The sequence below is a fragment of the Scophthalmus maximus genome, chromosome 13 (assembly GCF_022379125.1).
Source record: "Scophthalmus maximus strain ysfricsl-2021 chromosome 13, ASM2237912v1, whole genome shotgun sequence".
Classification (NCBI taxonomy): domain Eukaryota; kingdom Metazoa; phylum Chordata; class Actinopteri; order Pleuronectiformes; family Scophthalmidae; genus Scophthalmus; species Scophthalmus maximus.
In genome coordinates, this window is record NC_061527.1 from 17942959 (window position 1) to 17963319 (window position 20361).

Below are 20361 nucleotides of genomic sequence, written 5' to 3' on the forward strand. Positions count from 1 at the left end.
GCTGTCAAAAGTGAGAAGTTTCCCGACCCGTCCGCGGACCGAGCCCCGCGCGGCGAGCTGCTCAGACGCGGGCAGAGTTCGAAGGCCACGACACCGCGACCGTTTGGACTTTCAACACGACAACACGATGTCCACAGCGAGCCGCTTTCGGACCCTCGACTGACCCCGACTCGTCGAACCGACGGCAGCCAGCCCGACGTCCTAGCGGCCGCCGAGGCTGCTTACCTTCACGAGTTGGCGCATGTTTCCTCCTCCAAGAGTGTTTTTCGAGCTGTCGTACGGTTCACCGAGGGACACGGTGCTGTGAGCGCACATGGCTGCGGCAGCTCCCCTGTCAGCGGGCGTGGCCTAGGACCGCAGGACGTGAAGGAACCGAGCAGGTAACTGTGCTCCGTTGCGATGGGCAACCGCGGGATGGAGGAGCTGATCCCGCTGGTCAACCGCCTCCAGGACGCCCTGAGCGGCGCGGGCCAGAGCTGCGGCCTCCACCTGCCGCAGGTGGCCGTGGTGGGCGGCCAGAGCGCGGGCAAGAGCTCCGTCCTGGAGCACTTCGTGGGCAGGTAAGACACATGAACCGCACAGCCGTGGGCAGTGACGACGACGACGACGACGACGACCGATATTTTCCCACTGTACCTCCTCTGTAGATTGATATACTTAAAGAAACGGACAGTGCTTTATAACAAAGCACCCTTTCTCTTGGGTTTTTGCAAATTGTTAGAAATGACTTTAGTAATAAATATCTCAGTGATGCTTTATGTAGCTCTGAAAAGAATCTGAATCTCCTTTATTGGCCAAGCATGTGTAAACATACAAGGAATTTGACTCTGGCTGCTATTCATCTTTCGGTCCTGGACCAAAATCTATTAACTGCAACTTATACCAGATGTTACTTCAGTTTATCAGAAATTAAGGAGCCAACCATTTTTTTAAAAAATTAATAAATTACCTATATTTAAAACTCCATTATTGCAAAATGAAAATATTAAACAGCCTGTCAAAGTATACAACCGTGCAACCCAGACGTTGTATTCATTGATGAATTACAACTGACCTGATAAAGTATTAGTGAATGATTTACAAATCATTATTAAGGCCCTGGGCTACAACATGAAATTCTTTCTTCATAATAACAACAAACACGTGTTGCGGTAACAGCTACAGACTGCATGTAGACTATCTATTTATAAACTGTATATATGTACAGTGTATGGTTACAACTGATAAATGATTTCTTTATTTTCTGTCACCCTAAAGAAAACACTATTTGAAAGTAATACCAACAAGTCCATTATCTCCTTCAAATAGTCTTGGCTAATTCCAAGATACCTCAAAATTATTGTTGGAGTCCATGACTAAGTACTCATCACAATTTGAATCAGCTGTATACTGCTACTCTATGTGCTTGTAATGCTGAAAGTAAAGCAATGTGAGCTGTAATCTGTCTTACACTGAACTGAAACCAGGACTTCAGGCAACCACATTAACCAATTCGAATGCAATGTTGAAATCCGTATGTAATCATACTTTATACAGTATGTCATGGTCTTCACTCTGCACCAATGATATGGCTATATTTGTTCGTCTGAAGTGGTAGATGCCGGAGGAGGCAATGTCGGTGTGTCAACAGCCAGTGCTGCAGCTTATCTCACACACCGGCTCCGTGGGCAGTGAAAAAGGGTTTTGACATTAACAATAGCTCCTGAAAAGTATTGGAAGCAAGCAACACAAAACTGAGCTAAACAGAGCTTATTTTGACCTTTAACAGATTTCATGGTCCTAAAAGTAACGCAGCGGTTAACTGTTGAATAACAGGGTTGTTTGTTTAAATGCAAGCGAGACAGTTGGGTGTGTGATCAAGAGTCAAAGTATTTTCCATCCTCTCTGGAAAGGAATGCTCTCAAGTAAGTCAGTAGTTTCCTAGTTTCCTACAACCACGACAAGACTGTGGAGCTCTCTGTTAACTTTAAGGAGACCTATGTATTGTCCAGAGCGGTGGGTTAGCAGGCCGTATTGTGAAGCATTTCCAGTAGCTGCAGCTGGCTGTTAATGTTCGCCTTCCTGAGCGTGCAGTGATATTTGACCATGTGCCTCAGTTCTTTGTCTTAGCCATGACTTTGTTGTGACACCACTTCTGTAGAGGACCGTGCCAGCAGTTTGATCAGGGACAGGATGTAGGAAAACAAACTTCCTGAATCTGACTTTATTAATAGGAAAGAAGTGGGTTATTCTTTACCCACAGCATTCTGCTTTTAGTTTTAAGATATACTGTATGATGGGGGCTGATCACAAAATTATATTAATTTAGTGTAATGGTCTTATCTGTGAATGCACAATGTGTTAAGTAATTGAAACTGGGGATATGAAGCTAATGTTCAAGCTAAGACACTAGTATGAATTGATATCAGATAAGATAAGATTATCCTATATTCGCCCAAATTTACAAAATATATTCGCCCAATTTCCAAATTTCCCAATTCTGGGAAAGTGGATAGTAGAATATAAAAAAGCAACAGTTATGTGAAAAGAACATAAATACTATATACAGAGCAGTAACAATAATTGAAAATGGTGAGTAAGTATTGCCGTTAGTAAGTGAGTCAAACAAACACACTCCCCAGTGAGTCCTCTGGGGATTGTGCGTGTGTGCGTGAGTGTGTGCGTGTGCGTGCGTGTGTGTGTGCGTGCGTGCGTGCATGTTCTACAGAGAGCAGGGCTGGTTGTACAGTCTCACAGCAGCAGGAAGGAAGGACGGACACTGTGGGTGAAGGAGCCGCTCGCTGAAGGAGCTGTTCAGTGCAGAGACAGTGTCCTGCGTGGGGTGGGAGTCGCTCACCATCACTGATGATAGCTTTGCTTTCATCCTCCTCTCTCCCACCACCTGCACTGTGTCCAAGGGGCATCCCAGGACAGCGCGTCTTGATCATTTTGTCAAGTATCTTCCTATCAGCAGTTGGCTGCTGCTGCTTCAGCAGACCACTCGATAGAACATGGCTGACGTCACCACAGTGTCAAAGAAAAAATACCTGTAACAGTTTGCCTGAGAGTACATGTGTGTGTGTCCCCGGTCAGTCCAGTGTTTCTTCTCCAACAGAGACTTCCTTCCACGGGGCTCAGGAATTGTGACTCGCAGACCTTTAATCCTCCAGCTGCTGAGTGCTCACACAGGTGAGTTAAACACACTCATATCCTCTTTCCCAGTTAATCTTGTGTTCGCTGATTTAAAGTGGCCACCAGAGGGCAGTGTGATATCTCACATTGACTGAGCCTGACTGGTCAGTGCAGGATTGGGGCCCTCTTACCTCTGCAGAGAATCAAAGTAGTAGTTTGTACATTTACAGAGTTTATTGACGAATAAACTTGACTCTATTAAATAGCATTGTAGTAGGACATATGGTGTGACATTTTTGTGCTATTCACATGCTTTCTTCTGCTTCCTGTGTTTTTACAGAGTACGCTGAATTTCTCCATTGTAAGGGAAAGGAGTTCACAGACTTTGATGAAGTCTGCAAAGAGATCGAGGCAGAGACGCGCAGACTCACGGGATCTAATAAAGGCATCTCTCCTGTTCCCATCAACCTACGGATTCATTCTCCACATGGTAACACACTGTGGATTTGTGTATCTTCCACGTGTCCATACACACATAAAGTCTAATTCTCTGACATGTCCTTGACCGGCATGTTGTTATTTCTACTCTTCTGCACGTGCACGTGTGTGTGCAGTTCTAAATCTGACCCTGGTGGATCTGCCTGGCATCACCAAAGTGCCTGTGGGAGACCAGCCGGTGGACATAGAGTACCAGATACGAGACATGATCATGCAGTTCATCTGTAAGGAAAACTGTCTCATCCTGGCAGTCACACCAGCTAACACTGACCTGGCCAACTCTGATGCCCTCAAACTGGCCAAAGATGTTGACCCACAGGGTAAGACATGTCATTTGTGTAGTGGTGGTGGGGCTTTATGGGGGGAGATTGTGGGTCTGTGGGTCTTTGGGTTGTCGGGAGACTATGAAATGTATCTCTTTCTCATGTCACCCTTTAGGTCAGCGCACAATTGGTGTAATCACTAAGCTGGACCTGATGGATGAAGGAACAGATGCCAGGCACATACTAGAGAACAGGCTGCTTCCTCTACGCAGAGGTGTGACACTTTCTTTGTGTGCATGTGCATGTGAGCTCTCTGTGTTGTCAACCTAGTCACACCAGAGGAGGATTGGCATTATGATTGTGTCCGTCAACAACAGTCAGAGGCGCTGTGTAGACCTAGTGTTAACATCGGTCTCAGGTGAAGTACAGGTGTGAACACACCCAAGACACATTGAGGATGCAAGAAGAAGAGGCCAGATGCTCATCTGACTTCTTTCTTTCTGCAGTGTTGAATTCAAATGTCGTGGGCCACCATTGAAGGACTGCATACTCAGCTGACGTCCTCTGGCCCAGTACAGTTTCATAATGAACCAAAAATATTTTTACAATTCTCAGTGTTTCCCTTACATTCCATGTTATATCAACATTGACCACCGCATTTTTTTCTATCACAAATGAGTAAGAGCTGTGCACAGCACATTTCATAGACTTAGCCCCTCCCTGCCCTGTACTCTCTCTTGTTCACACTCACACCCACTCACACAAACGCATTGTGACAACAGACCCGTCTGATAGTTGTACGGTAATTTAAATGATGTACGTATTCTTATTTGCATATAGAGCGGGGAAGTTAGATCTGATCGCAAGTGGCCATTGATACACGTGGAGGGCCTGTGTGTGTGTGTGTGTGTGTGTGTGTGTGTGTGTGTGTGTGTGTGTGTGTGTGTGTGTGTGTGTGTGTGTGTGTGTGTGTGTGTGTGTGTGTGTGTGTGTGTGTGTGTGTGTGTGTGTGTGTGTGTGTGTGTGTGCAGACTGGGTAAAGCACTATAAAGCATAAAGCACCACCAGGTGCTAGCTCCTTCATGCTTCGCTTACAGTGCTAATGCATTAGCCATGGAAGCCCAGTGAAAGAACTGCCCTTGTGCAGCGTAGAGCTGAAACATTAGATATGGGGCCTGGTGCTATTACATCTATTACTGTACTAAATAGGGGATTTGGCTCACTTTATACCACATGCTTTGCTATTGTACACACACACACACACATTTCCTGCTTGTATGGTTATGGTCGTAATGGAACAAATGGCAGTCTGGGAAGAGTTCCCAAGGCCACATCAGAAAATGCAAGTTGAATCTGTCTTGCATCAGCGTCCTCGATTGTTCCGTTTTCTTGTTGCACATTGTCTCCCTCACAATGATCACATGTTCTTCATTTCCCTTCTTATCTCCCCCTCCTCAGGTTACATAGGGGTAGTGAATCGCAGTCAGAAGGACATTGATGGGAAGAAGGATATCAAGGCAGCTCTGCTCGCAGAGGAGAAGTTCTTCCTGTCTCATCCGGCCTACAAACACATGGCTGAAAGAGTGGGCACCCCATATTTACAAAGAACACTCAACCAGGTTAAAAATACATAAACACACACACACAGACACACACACACACACACACACACACACACAGACACACACACACACACACACACACACACACAGAAGTAAAAAAAAATAAGTGCGTGTATGTATTGCTATTGATTATGTTTGTTTGCAGCAACTGACAAACCACATCCGGGACACTTTGCCTGCCTTCCGTAGTCATCTGCAGAGCCAGCTCCTGGCTTTGAACAAAGAGGCTGTGGAGTACAGACAATATAGTCCTGATGATCCTGCACACCGGACCAAGACATTGCTACAGTCAGTCAGTCACTCATTCTGTGTGTGTGTGTGTGTGTGTGTGTGTGTGTGTGTGTGTGTGTGTGTGTGTGTGTGTGTGTGTGTGTGTGTGTGTGTGTGTGTGTGTGTGTGTGTGTGTGTGTGTGTGTGTGTGTGTGTGTGTGTGTGTGTGTGTGTGTGTGTGTGTGTGTGTGTGTGTGTGTGTGTGTGTGTGTCCATTCGTTATCTTTAAAATGATTAACATGTCAGTGTTTCTCCTGGTCTGACTGTCTCTGTCCCTCAGGTTAGTTCAGCGCTGGGCCGTCGACTTCGAGAAGGTTTTCGATGGCTCAGGCGACAAAGTAGAAACCGTTAACCTGTCAGGGGGTGCTAGGATCAATCGAATCTTCCACGAGCAATTCCCCTACGAACTAGTCAAGGTGAATGAGTGTGTGTTTTTTGTATGATGACGTTTGTGCATAAAGAGCGCTTGTCATATTGTACCTTCATGAACACTGTACGTGCATTACTACGGGCGATGCTAAACTCTAATTTTCCTCAGCCAAGCGCTCAAATCTGACAGACTGTGTTTTTATTCAGATTGAATGCGATGAGAGGAAGATGCGGCGGGAGATAAACTATGCCATCAGAAACATCCACGGCGTTAGGTATAGTGCAGCAATCTGAGCATAAGTGTCAAATGCTTTCACATCATTCTGCATTTTCTTTTGTTCACTGCAGCCAATGTATCTTGTCTTTTTTTGTTTTCTGCCATGCACCCCTACAGGACAGGTCTGTTCACTCCTGACATGGCCTTTGAAGCCATAGTGAAGAAACAAATATCAAGGCTAAAGGGGCCATGTATGAAATTTATTGACATGGTCAGTAAGGAACTAATCACCACTGTGTACCAGTGTATCAACAAGGTATAAAACTGTGTGTGTCTTGTATTAGTAAATGTACAAAAATATTTCAAGGTGTAATCACAGTTGTGGTCTGTTTTCTCTCTATAGCTCAGTTCCTTTCCCAAGCTGCGAGATGAGACAGAAAGAATTGTGACCAATGAGATTCGAGAACAGGAGAGTAAATGCAGAGATCAGGTCATTCACAAACATTTGCACATTGCATTTGCAAATCAGTTTCCATAACTCCACTGAACTGGCTCTGATTCTGTAGTTTACGTATATGTTTGCTCCATTCAGGTCTCGTTGCTTATTGACATTCAGCTCGCCTACATAAATACAAAACATGAAGACTTCATTGGCTTCACTAAGTGAGTAATATTTCCATTTGAACCTTTCGCGAACCATAACATTTTAACACAGTGACAAAGTAAATAAATGTGCTCTTCCCTCCGTCCAGCGCCCAACAGACGAACAACAACAAATGCAATAAGACAGTTGTTGCAGGGATGGCAGGAAACCAGGTGAGGCACTTCAATAGCAAGGCATTCATTTAAATATGAAATCAGAGGTTAAGACTGAAGCATGCATCAAGAAAATGCCTATTTTTAATCATACATACAAGGGAAATCCAGTACTCAAAAATTATATTTTACTTCCAGTTGCTCTCTGAAGTGCAACATTTAAGCATGAGTATGAATTCAACCTTTCCAATCCATCTTGAATTTGTTTTTCATGTTCAGTGATGTTACGCAATGTGTTTTGCATTATTCACTATTAATTTGCATTCGCAGATGCAGATAAATTGGAGAATTTGCTTTGTTCATATTTTAAAGTGGGGGATCAAGCTACCAGAGTTGATCTTGGCTTTTCACAGGAAGTCAGTCAAGCAAAAAGCATTCAGTTTGTTTTAATTGTCTCAGTCCAGTATGATTTTTGTATAAGAACAGCAGTAGATTTTAATTGCAGCTTCAGAAAAAAAGTGCTGTGTATATTCTGTCACAGGTTGCTTTGATAGTAGCTAACTAAGTAAATGATCAATGTCAATGTCATCCCCCAAAAGGATAACATCAACCCCTCACATAATGAAAAAAATATATCCATCTTAATGTTACTTTTACATCTGTTTTTCCTCCAGGGTGGGGCCCCTCCCTCAAGTCTAATAGTAGGAGACCAATCTCTCTAAGCCTTCTCGCTCACTTCTGCCTCCGCTGGAGATATGTTGTGGGCAGGAGTCAATCTTACGGGTCGTGGGTTGGCATGCTACTGAATCTTGTCTTTCACCTTCTGCAACTGATGCACATCTAACGTTTTTAAATTTTCCTCTCAGTTTCAGATCATTCTCTGTTATGTCTCAGCCTCATAACCTTTACGTACCTTTATATATCTATGTGCCGTAACATTTTCTCTGTCCGCAGGATGCTCATATTCATTCAGACATATTTCTTTCAGTCTCTTCCATCTTGTTTTCATCTCCGATTGTATTTGATTACTTTTGTTGCTATGCTCCCTGTGTTTTCCTTTATCTATGTATTCTCTGTTTCGACAAGTTATGTCCACTCTAATCAGTTTTTGTGATTGACCTATGGCTGCTTAATCTATATCATGTGTTGCAAAAAAATTTTTTCCTCCAGTGTCCATTGTTTCTGACTTTTACTCTTATTCTCATCTCAAAGGTCCCTCATGGTGTAACCTGCTTCGCACACCTTAATTGGAACCTGTCTTCTCAATGCCGTTGCAATGATGCTGTCAGTCCTGTCATCCGTTCCCTTGTCTGATGTGCAGGTCATCCGCAAGGGCTGGCTGACCATCAGCAACATCGGCATCATGAAAGGTGGAGCCAAGGAGTACTGGTTTATTCTGACTGCAGAGAGTCTGTCATGGTTCAAGGATGACGAGGTGAGGCCTGCACGTTAGTTTGAATCCCCCTTTTTTTACCATGCTTTATAAACAAATAGATTACACCAAGGAGGCTGACATTTTATGTCAATATGCAAAGTCAAAACACAGCAGTTCACTTGAACTTGAAAGTTTATTAACACATATTTCAGCACGTTAATCACAAAGTGGTCAGGCAATTAAGTAGTGAGGGATAAATCTGTTGATGTCGTAATCACAGTTGCAGTCTGGTGGACGTACGTAGAGCCCTCTGTTCTGTCGTCAGTGGGGCTGCCATCTGTCTGCCTGTCTGTGCCTGCTGTACAGGAGCAGAAGGTCTGCACAGCAAGTGTAGACAGGCAGACACACCACAACAGTCTTGTCCTGTCACAGCTGATGTCACGGGGAGAGGGAAGGACCGAGTAGAGGAAGTGAGATCAGAAGAGAGAGAGAGCACGTCACAGCATTGTGTATGCATACAAACAGACACCTGTAAACAATCAGATCTGGACGACAACACTGTGTACCAGGCCGTTGTAAACTGAGCTGTGTTTGGTTTGACGGACATAATTGTGCTGTTGGTAGAAACAGTACATATAAATACTTTCTAAATCAGTCATTGTTCTTGGTAACAGCAAGGAATTGACAGGTGACACATATGACACGATAAACTGCGTGGTTAATGGAGCATCTTTGACCCTATTTCCCTGTTTTCTTTGTAACGCTCTACCGCCACCTGGACCTGTAACTGAGCCCCTCCGTTTCCCCTCATCATTCCTCCGACAATCCCCTCCCCACCCGCCCAACTCGCCGCTCACTCTTCCCCTTACTCCCCCTTTTCTTCCTCTTCTGGGAGTTCAGGCATTTGGAGCGGCTCACTCTGACACAGCTGGAGCTGTCCCAAGCCAAACTGAGACACACACACACACACACACACACACACACACACACACACACACACACACACACACATATGCATGCCCCAACACACACAGTGGACTAACTTGTATATACACTATACAGTACACATGCGGATCCTGATGTAAACAAACTGGCATGCAAATTGTGGAGGAAAAATATACACTCACTCAGACAGACACATGGTCACTTTTCAGATAAACACTGGACTGCTTGAACTCAGTGTTCCCAGACACAGCCCCAGGTGTTCACATTATACACTCCTGGTGTTGTAGGGCTCCTCTCACTGTCGTACACTTACTGTAAGCATTTACAAATCAGCTTGCGCAGACATAGAACATCTGCAACAAATAACGCAAAGACCGGCGAGTAGATATCTGGTAACCACATCAGAGCAACAAACTTTGTCTGTCTGCGGTTAATGATGAGAAGCGCAAAACATGTTTCACCACAAGGTTGAAAGCCAGTATGAGAGTCTTAATTCTTAATTTTGGGTTCAGTGGGACTTTTTACAATCCTTCCAACTTGATACTAAGTTAGAAGATTTGTCAGCTGTTTGTGTGTTTGGAATGCCTGAGTGCATTGTCAGTCACCCATATTATCAATGGAGATCAGATCTGCATTCCCACATGCATCTGTGTTTGTGTAAACACACTCGCATTCAGTCAAACTAGCTGAGCTGCTCCTGCTTCTTCTCTCTTGCAGTTCCCGCTCTCTCATCCGCCCCCCCCCACCCCCCAGACACACACACTACCTCCATGGACATTTTTTTTTTTTTTCGACTGCTGCCCTCCTCCCCTTTATTTTGTCTGTCTTTACATCTTTTGCTTTTCCCTCCTTCTTTCTCTTCTTCTCTGTCTTTCTCTTTCTTTATCTATCTCTCTCTCTGCCCCCCCCCCCCCCCCCCCCCCCTCTCTATCTTCTCCCCCTTTCTGTGGTTGGCAGTCTCCCTGGGACTGTGCACATTCCTGGCTGGAAAATCTGAAGCTTTGTCCAAACACCAGCTTCCAAGATCTGCCCAGAGAAATCCCACATGGCTGTTTCTACACTGCAGACCTCCCCCTTTGACTCCCTCTCTCTCCCCTGTCTCTCTCTCTCCTCTCTTGACTCCTCAACAGACTCTCTCACAAATACCCCTCTCCACCATCAACTCCCCATCCAACCTCCTCTCTCCATCCTTGTGTGGGTTGCTTCTACAGACTGCAATTTTTCATATTGAAAGCTGTGCGACACATCTTTCTATGGACTGCAAAATTTATACCTTGCATTAACCTCATAGTAGAGTTAAAACTCCAGAGCACAGTGAACAGACATGCATTCCTTTACCCTTAGACTGGCAGGCCTCCACCAGGCAGCCTGAAGAAAAACAGACTGTTCATGCCTATACCATTAATCTACACCCCCCCGTTCCGAATGAGTGTGTGTGTGTGTGTGTGTGAGAGAGGCCTGTTCCATATCTCAAGTCCATTTGTCTATAGGAAGAGAGACAGAGCTTCAGAAACACTGCTCTGATGTATGATACTTCACGACCACCCTGACACCAGGAGGAATATGCTGACACACACACTCGCGCGCATTGATGTCTGTGAACACAAGAGTTATCCGTTTGCCACATAATACACATGCAAAAACTACAAATACGTCTGAGGTGTAGAAAGTGTGGAGTCATGAGTTAAAGCTTCTCACGCTAAAATATTCTACATGTAAACTTTTCGACCTTGAATGACAATTACAGCTGACAAATCCTACAGAAACGGACGACACAACGCGTGACTAGGTGTAGAGTTATCAGTGTTTGAAGAGACAAACGCCATTGATAGTGTGTGCACATTTAACGACATTTGCACATCTGCAAGCGAGAAATATCAGAGAATAGCGGACCCTACATCTGCCTCAGCATAGAATAAATGCAGGTTTTCATCTTGTCCTGAGTCTTGCTGCAGAAGCCCTTCCTTGCACAGTCTAACCAATGTGCAGACTACTGTACACCAGTAAGATCCTGAACAGGTAGTCTGAACACTGGGATGACGGAGCAGGACCGTTCCTCACTTTCTCATCGGAGTTCGCATTTTCCTTCTCTGGTTGTTTGCTAGCAGTCCTGCCTGTGGCGGAGGGGAGCCAGCAAAAGGTTTCCGCCGTTATTCGTTTATTTCTTATCCTGTCTCAATGCTGTGTCGCAGGGTGAAGGGTCTCACACATGCATCAGACATCCACTCCAACGGGTGTCCGTCGTTTGGAGAAGTTCGTGGAGCTTGAGTCTGTCGTCCGCAGGGCTGTGTCCCGGCGTAGTATCCAGTCTTGACGTGGCACATTCACTCATTCAGCTAGGGATCTGCCTGTTCACTTGGGGAAGGCATAAGGAAATAAGGGGAGTGAGAGAAGGAGAGAGATTTAGGGAGGAACTTAGCAGCCATATATGGGTTGATGGGACCCATGGGGAATCAACTTTGGACTGGTCTGCAGTTTCTCCCCACTTCTCCTGAACACTCTCCCCTGCACTCTATGTTCCTCAACCCTTCCTCATCTGCTCCGGCAACATTCGCCTCCCTCTGTCCTTCTATCCACCTTTATCCCTCCTCTTCCTCTCTTCCTCATCTCAACTTTCTATTTCTACCCCATCAGAGCACCCTGTACTCCCTCCAGTCTCCTCCCCCTCTGTCTAAAGCGATCCCAGATGTTGCTTTATGGGCGCCAATAGCGTTCTGTCATTTTTTTCATCCTCTGTTACAGGAAGTGGGCCCCTTCAGAAAAAAGCAAAGAAGGAACGAAGGAAGAGAGTCGTAGGGTTCAGGGGAGCACTGGGAGAGGGAAATGTACTAGCAGCACACTCACATCTCAGACCACATGTGTGCACGTGCACTAACGCAGGCGGCCACACACACACACCCCCACACACACACACACACATACACACACAGCATCCAGGACTTTTAGGAGACCTTCTTCAGCAGGCGCGCTTCAGTGTTCTTTTTTTTCTTCAGAGGACACCTCGCCTTTTCATCCTTTCCTGCTTTCCTTCCTTTACCTCATCCACGGCTGTTCCTATCCAAACCAACCATTTGGAAGCCCCCTTCCCAAAGGTTAGAAAGAGGGAGCAGGCCAAGGAAGAGAGATGAGGGGGAAGGGCTCCACTTTCGGAGAAATGTTGTGTTAGCGCTTGAGTCTGAGTAATGACTTTCACATGTGGGCCCAGTCTCTCTCCCTCTTTTTTTTCTTCTTCGTACTCCTTCTCTCATTCCTTCCCGCCCTCGTTCATTTCTCTGTACCCTGCCTCCCTGCTGTCTGGTTCTGTTCACTCTGGCCACTACACTCCTCCAACTGTTCCCTGTCATTCATAGGTCCCCATGGTTATTACAGACTATAGACTTACAGCATCCCTTTCTCCTTCTCTCTCTCTCCCCCCCCCCCCCCCCTCTCTCCTTCATTGTCTTTCCTACACTAGATAGCTGGTTGTTAATATGAGTCAGTCTAACAGGCATCATCTGATCTTGGATGCTCTACTAGCTCAGTGTTCCACATCTCCTGTTCGCCTCGCTGTCTGACACCCCTCCTTCCTCTTTAGACGCAGGCTAAAAAAAAATATTACTACCAGACACGCAACGATTTCAGCTAAAGCCCCCAAGTGAACTGTTTTGACTGCCCATTGCTTCTTTTTAAAAAATGTTTGTTATCAACACCTGTGTTACCTCTCTGTGATGTCATATTTGACTGCAAACCTCTGTGAAACTTCATCACTCTGTATTCTGTCTTTTTTACCAGGAGAAGGAGAAGAAGTATATGCTTCCTCTGGACAACTTGAAGCTCAGAGATGTGGAGAGGGGCTTCATGTCCAGCAAATTTGTCTTTGCTGTTTTCAACACAGAGCTGAGGTTTGTGTGGTTGTGTGTGTGTGTGGCTGGAGACCTGTGATTGTGTATGTGCATGTTTGCTGGGTGACTGCATGAGGCAGAACAGGGATTTATGCTCTTGTCACCTGCTTGTGGATATATTTTACAAGGGTGGACACTTTGGAGGAGATTTCAGAGTGGTGTTTTGTCCTTCCTTTGACCTCTTCCATTCAACTCTGCCACCAGAACCGAAAGGATATCCAGTGGGTACTACAGTGGGTGTAGGGTTTTTTTTTGTCTCAGAGTGTGCCAGGCTGTTGAGGGCAGGGCAGGGTTTGAGTTTGCTGGGTTTATGTGTGTGAAACAGATTGAGTAAGACAGAGAGACAAAGAGAGAGCACGAGAGAGAGAGAGAGAGAGAGAGTGAGAGTGTGTGTGCGCCTAGGAGCTGGAGCAGACCCAAAGCCTGGCTGATTGTACCAGAGCATGTGGGCTTTGTTTATAATTCTGTGCAATGCTGCATTCAGACACACAAAACTGCATTTGTGTGTGCATGTGCGTGAGTGTACACGTGTGTGTGTGCATGTGCGCCTTTCCAATGTGCGTGTGTATTGACCACAGCATACCGACGGCAGGCTCATTAAGCAGCTAATCAAAGCCAGAGAGCTTGGATCAGAGACGAGGCTGCTCTTGTTTGGAAAGAATTGCTCGACTCACCACAAAAAGGAGGGAGAAAGAAGAACTGGAAGGGTTGAGAGGAGAAAGAAAAGCGGGAGAGAGAGAGAGAGAGAGAGTATCAGAGCCATCGGCCAGGAATGTGTCAAAGTCTGTCCTATGGCGCCCCCCAACCCACCCCCTTCCCTGCGCTCTCACTCTGTTTCTCTTTTTGCATTTGCGCGTGTGTGTGTGTGCGTGTGCGCGCGCGTGTGTGTGTGGCAGACATTGCAGTGGTTTTGTCCCTGTCTGACACTAATCAAAAACCTCAGGAAACTCTTCAAATCTAAAGCAGTCAGTACTCTGCTGAAATTCCTTAATATGAGTGGAAAAAACCCCTTCACATTGGCCATGAGATGGTGAGAGGATAACAAAGGGGACAAGGAAAAAAAAGTGTTGATGTCAGTGATAAATCAGCATTGAGAACAATTTGAATGTGTGCTCACTGGTGTATACGAATGTTAGTTTCCTGATCTAGTTTTGTCATCTTTGGCCTGGCTCCCTGTCTGTTAGCCACCACACCCCGACTTATTAGCCTCACCCGTCCTAGCCCAGCCATAAGCTCACAAACGGAGCTTGAGCCTGTTCCGTGATCTTTCCGTACAGCTCTCTGTGCTGCAGTCTGTCTGTTTTCTCTCTCTCACACACACACACAAAGGTTTCACATATTTGAGGTTAATTGCTATGTCTTCTGAATGTGAGAAGGGAACAACAAAAGGAGGAAAGAAACAACTCGAGTGATTAAATAGAAATGTTTAACAGATGGGCCACAGCCTGCTCCAGATCCTTTTGCCGGTCTCTTACTTTGCTGAGCTGCCTATGCGCAGCCGGAGCACAGAGAGGGTTTGATGGTGTGAAGAGGAACGTGAGATAAAAGATAGAGGGGGGAAACAGAGCAGGGAAAGTAGATGAGGGGATTTGTTGCACAGCAGTTCACAGTAGTTTGGGAGAAATACAGTGAACAAACAGCTTCATGTTGTATGTGAGCGTGTGTTAGTGTTTGAATCTGACTAGTTGCGAGTGCTTGTATGTATCTTAACATCCTTAACTTTTGTGAGTAAATCATTCTTTTTTTTCTCTTTGGGGTCACACAGTACACCATACTCATTGTAAGTAACGTACTAAATTTTGGGGAGACTGGACCAACCTGTGAAACCATTTTTTTGCCTTCAAGGACCTGTTTTCAGTTACAAACATCAGTCAGACCCGCAGGGTTTTGTAAAAAGCCCAATGACCCGTCTCACCCTTGTAACAGGTCATTTTCATGTGTTAATTGCACACAGGTAAGCCAGTGCACCATTTGAATATGTCTGCATCCAGTGTTTAAGTCCAGGTTGTGACAAATGTAGTGTTAATAATTTTGTCAATGACATGTTTTAAAGAAATCTGAAGGATGACATTTACACTCATCAGTAGTTGTGTGTAGGAGTGCGGCTGAGTTTTGTTTGTCGGAGGCCACTGAAACCCACTGAGACCAAGACTACAACTTTTTATGTTGCAAAATGAATGACAAGGAACGTTTTCACACATCACACATGGCGGCAACTTTGTTCCATTACCGAGCGGGTCAAAATGAAAACGTAGAAATTGGAACATGAACCTCGAAAAACATCCATTTTCTCTGATACCCTCTTTTAAACACACCACACACTAATCCATAACAGGCAATTGGCGTCATTGTTGAAAAAAATAAATAACGCTCTCCAGTGATATTGGATCAAATGAAACATCATGTGGGTCTGAGTGTTCTTCGGCAGACACAGTTTTAGTACTACTAGGGACGTTATACTTCTCTTCCCACAAGATGTGCAGTAACAGTCATTTTGTTTCCACTGGAAGTGAACATGGTGAGAGAGAGGAGCCAGCGTGCCGCTAAAAACGTGGTTGGTCGGCCGAACTCATCCCATGCATTGTTACTAAAACTTTGGCCATCATCTACCCTTCATTTTCATAGGATACACCAATAATAACATTACTGAGACGTCAGGCCATCAGTCAGTCTCCCCACAACTTAGTGTATTTATTTATGGTTTGTAAGGTTATGTGTGTGTTGCTCTGTTGTGCGAAAGACTGTTTTCATTGGCTAGGAAGTGTCGTTTTTGGAGTTGTCTGACAACACTGCACTGAATTGCAGGAACGTGTATAAGGACTACAAATGGCTGGAGTTGGCCTGTAACTCTCTGGACGAGTTGGACAGCTGGAAGGCGTCCCTCCTCCGGGCCGGAGTCTACCCTGAGAAAGTCACCGTTAGTGCTCTGACCCCTGATTAAACCTAATCAAATTCCACTCTGACCCGAGCTGTGTGGGAGCTGCACCTGTTTGCACCTTAACTTTGTGTCATAGCACCTTTTTTTTTTTGGCTTTGCTAACTTTAACGTCTGGCTATAACCCCTTACCCCTCTCTCTCCATGTTCCCCCTTCTCTTCCCCTGCCAAAGTGAAAAAGCAAGTCCCCCACCCCTTCCATCGCGCTCTGTCGTTGGCTCTTCAGCGCAGCATTCTTGGCCCATGATGTCACTACAATATGTGTGTATGTGTGTGTGTTCTAGTCTGTTTCTAATCAGCAGTTCCCCGTCACCCACTCCTCCTTTTTCTTTCTTCTGCCCACTCCGTCTTACCTCCCTCTTCTCTATTCCCTCGTTTCTGCTCTATCACTGTGGCGCTATACTTTCCCAGCACACAATAGGTGATAATTTCTGATTTCACGACAATTGTTTTCTCAGCACAATAGGCAACACTATATACAAAACAGATTAAAAATGAATGGAGATTCTAGTGTGTTTTGAAGTTCCGCCAACTCCCATTTTGTCTGTGTCATCCAGGTGGATGGACAGGGAAATGGAGCTCCTGAAAGCTTCAGAGACCCCCAGCTGGAGCGCCAGGTGGAAACCATTCGTAACTTAGTCGACTCCTACATGAGCATCATCTATAGGACCGTTAGGGACCTGATGCCAAAGACCATTATGCATCTGATGATCAACAGCGTAAGCTATCCAGACCAGTCTCTGGACTGTTTTAATTGATTCCCCTTTCTTATATCAGTCGGCTAAACCTGCTCTTTCTCTGTTTTTGTCTTTAAAACATTTTTGAAGTGAATGTTTAGCATTAATCTTCTCAATAACCTGCTCATTAGAATCTAGATTCATTTGTCTACAGTACCAGTATTCTCCATTTGAAACACTACTTGAGCATTTTTCCACTGACGTGAAAAAAGAGAAACCAAAGACAAAAAATAGGATTTTCAGCACCCATTAAAGAATTTGGAGTCATAATCCCAATTCAGAGTAAAATATCACCAAGTCTAACATTTTGACTTGTCACAGCTGTTTATAATCCGTCTCTGTAGGTGAAGGAGTTCATTAGCTCGGAGCTCCTGGCGCAGCTCTACGCTCTGGGAGAATGCTCAGCGCTGATGCATGAGTCACCAGAGCAGCAGGGGCACCGGGAGGAAGTGCTCCGCAAACACGCTGCCCTGAAGGAGGCGCTCACTGTCATTGGAGAGATCTCCACCTCTACCTGCACCACTCCTCTGCCCCCACCTGTAGACTCCTCGTGGATACAGCCCTCCAGGTACACACATGCACACCCAGTTAAGAGCACAGCGATGCATGCCGGAGACAGAACTGTGCTTCACACCCCTGTCACTCAAGTTGCTCTTCTCCACTCAGCCCAACACTCCTTAAAAACTCAGTAACTGGTGCCAAGCCAGCGATCCGTGGCCACGCCCCACCTGTCCCTCGGATGCCCATTCCCACCGGACCCACTGCTGTCTCGAGAACTGATGGCCTCCAGCAGCTCGCTAGCCAACCGACCCGTGCTCCTTGTGTGCCAAGGTGACTCTGAAACCACATATTCATGTCCTGAAATCGGACCTGTTGTATGACGATGACCTCCAACACGTACGCTGGCATTTTACGCGCGCACACACACACACTGCCGCATACACACAATCAAACCCTACGCTACAGAGGCGCGGGGGCAGAGGGAATTGTTATTTGAGCTGGGTGGGGGTCTGCTGGAAAAATGTGTTCCTCATATTCTCTTTCCCATCAGCCTTCGTAGACAGGACTTCTCTCTGTGCAGCTTTCTGCTGGAGCCAGAGACAACAGGCTGAAAGCTCTGTCAAGTTTTACTTTCTCTCTGTCCTTCATCCCCCCTTCTCCCGCTTTCTTCCAGCATGCATTTTGTTTTATTGCCTCCCTCAGTTTCCCTGATGCAATAACAGTTATTTTTCCTTTTCCCCCTACTTCTTTTTCTTGTACATTTCTTCACTTCTCCTCTTTCGCAGGTTCCTCCCCTGCTTTTGGCCTGTCTCTCCTTTTTCTCTTTGCCTCATTTCCTCTGTGCTCTCCAACGGTTCTTTAGGTTCTTTCCCGCGTACAGTCTTCTCTCTTTCCTTTGCCGACTCTTTCCATCCAACCTAATGCCTCTTTTCTTTACTCACCATTACGAGGTGCATGATTGTACTTTGTACTGTAGCCCATACCTTGTCTTATATTCATCCATATCACTTTACACTTCACATCACATGTGAAACAATAAAAATGTAAAATAGCGTAGTGGTAAACAGAAAACATTTGACCAAATGAAAAATATATCAAAAAGATGTGTGCATCAAAACAACTGTTTCAATCACTTCAACCGTGTGTGTTCTCTTACAGTACTTATTCTGTTGTAATCTCTAATAATCCCTCACCGTGTTTCTCCTTTTCTCTGTTCTTTTAAAATACTGCCAAACCCATGCAATACATCATCTAACAGTTAACATGAGCCCCGGATTCAGGGGTCACCATTTGGTTTACTGTATGGGGACCGGGTTTTTTTTTTTAAACTGTTCACAGGTGCAGTTGTGACAGGGGCCTGTGTAAATGTAAATTAAAACTAAAATTGGCATCTAAAGCTGGGAAGCTGATATTTCTAAATCCTGATCCATGTCATAACCTAGGGGGGAGACCAACGGCTGTATAAATAGATTCATAAACTAAACGGGGAATCAGATTATCTCTATAATCAATAATAATTTGTTAGGTCTGTGATTCGGAAAGCTGCAGTTAAAAACTGCACCTTCGGATCAAATCATCTCAAAAACATGCAAATGAAAAGTGGAATCCTTTCTCCCAATGGAAGATATTATTAGATGGTGGTATGTGGTCATTTAATATTGTTGATCTTGTTTTCTGTACAGGAGGCAACCTCCAGCTATCCCAAATGTCAAATAACGGACCTCACTGCACAAGAACTCCACTACCCGTCTGCCCCATCCTGACTGCAGCTCAGAGACGCCTGTGACCTGTGTGATGTCTAATCCAGCTGAAGCACGATGCTTTGCTCCTCGCTGTTTCCTCCGGGGAGCTGCTGTCTGCAAAATTCACTCTGTCCTGAGCCTGTTTTTTACATAATACCATCAGCCATAAATGATGGAATGTGCTCCACTGTCGGCTGACTTCTCTCCAGTGCCTGACGTGTGTGTAAATAAAAATACATTTTTTTAGCTATTCTATTAAAAGAGAATACATGTGCACTATTTTTTAACTGTTTTCGAATAAACAGGCATTTTATTTTTGAGCAAGTGTTCTGATTTATTTGATTATTCGTAGGCTGGAATGAGGAGCATTCTCTTCTAATGCAGCATTATGGGTTTTTATCTTTTCTGTAGAAAAATAGTTTTTAACACTTGTTATATAAACAGTGCATCTGCCATTTGAAAACTGGGGTTCAGGGATAAATAATCGACATTTCAGACATTTTGGGGGTCCCCCCCCAAAAAAATGAGGGCAGCCCAGTTTCAAATTTAATTATTATCAGATGGTATCTCACCTCCAACTACCATAAAGCAAACATTTCTTTTTGCAGTGTCCAAAAACACTGTTCAAGGTTCAACAAGGGTCTTGTGGTGTATAGGGCTCCCTTACATAGAAACTGTTGGTAACCTTTGGTTAATCCTTGTTTACCACTATTATTATTTTGTTCATCTGCTATGTAAATTTATATTCTCTGACCGCATAGGAAAAAAATAATTTTACTCAAACATCTGTGAAGTGCTGTTACTACGTCCGTCTCGCTCTCCTTGGCTGTGAAAGTGGTTGTCTGAGGAGGAGGGGGGTCGACACTGATACAGCTCGACCGGACTTTGTGTGAAAGTCGGGATTTGTGTGCTGTTAACAACGCGGCGCCACAGCAGCCGTGAAAACCACCAGCAGAGCACGACTTCACTTTCCTGGCAAGCCAGGAAAAGGAGAGGTGGAGGTGTGACACCTAGTGTCCATTACACATCGCTGCTAGGTTTGCAAACAGTTGGTCCTGAAACAAAGGGCCCTAGTATTAGTTCTGGTGTGTTTCTGATGTTGCACTGAAGCCAGAAGATAATGTGCCACCATGCGGTTG

At 45.1% G+C, this 20361-nt stretch overlaps 1 protein-coding gene across 7 annotated transcripts; it reads left to right on the forward strand.

The window, feature by feature from the left end:
- The first annotated feature begins 395 nt into the window (after nucleotides 1–395).
- On the forward strand, nucleotides 396–19542 carry dnm3a (dynamin 3a). Of its 7 annotated transcripts, none has more exons than XM_035648396.2 (21): nucleotides 396–560; nucleotides 3095–3168; nucleotides 3452–3601; nucleotides 3726–3929; nucleotides 4048–4146; nucleotides 5331–5491; nucleotides 5640–5782; nucleotides 6045–6180; nucleotides 6341–6408; nucleotides 6528–6666; nucleotides 6754–6840; nucleotides 6943–7013; nucleotides 7103–7166; nucleotides 7781–7807; nucleotides 8428–8541; nucleotides 13198–13307; nucleotides 16113–16224; nucleotides 16800–16961; nucleotides 17324–17547; nucleotides 17628–17810; nucleotides 19163–19542. In XM_035648396.2, exons 1-21 carry the CDS (start codon nucleotides 400–402, stop codon nucleotides 19194–19196), a joined length of 2523 nt encoding a protein of 840 aa, XP_035504289.1. In that variant the 5' UTR covers nucleotides 396–399; the 3' UTR covers nucleotides 19197–19542. The 7 variants fall into 7 exon arrangements, with proteins under 7 accessions (XP_035504289.1, XP_035504290.1, XP_047192533.1 ...); XM_035648397.2 differs by having other exon boundaries at nucleotides 17646–17810; XM_047336577.1 differs by lacking the exon at nucleotides 17628–17810.
- The last annotated feature ends 819 nt before the right edge of the window (nucleotides 19543–20361 follow it).

Coding starts and splice junctions, on each gene's coding strand:
- dnm3a (XM_035648396.2), top strand. CDS start 400: ATGGGCAACCGCGGGATGGAGGAGCTGATCCCGCTGGTCAACCGCCTC. Junction 16,962..17,323: donor TGCATCTGATGATCAACAGC/GTAAGCTATCCA, acceptor CCGTCTCTGTAG/GTGAAGGAGTTCATTAGCTC. Junction 17,811..19,162: donor CGTGCTCCTTGTGTGCCAAG/GTGACTCTGAAA, acceptor TTTTCTGTACAG/GAGGCAACCTCCAGCTATCC.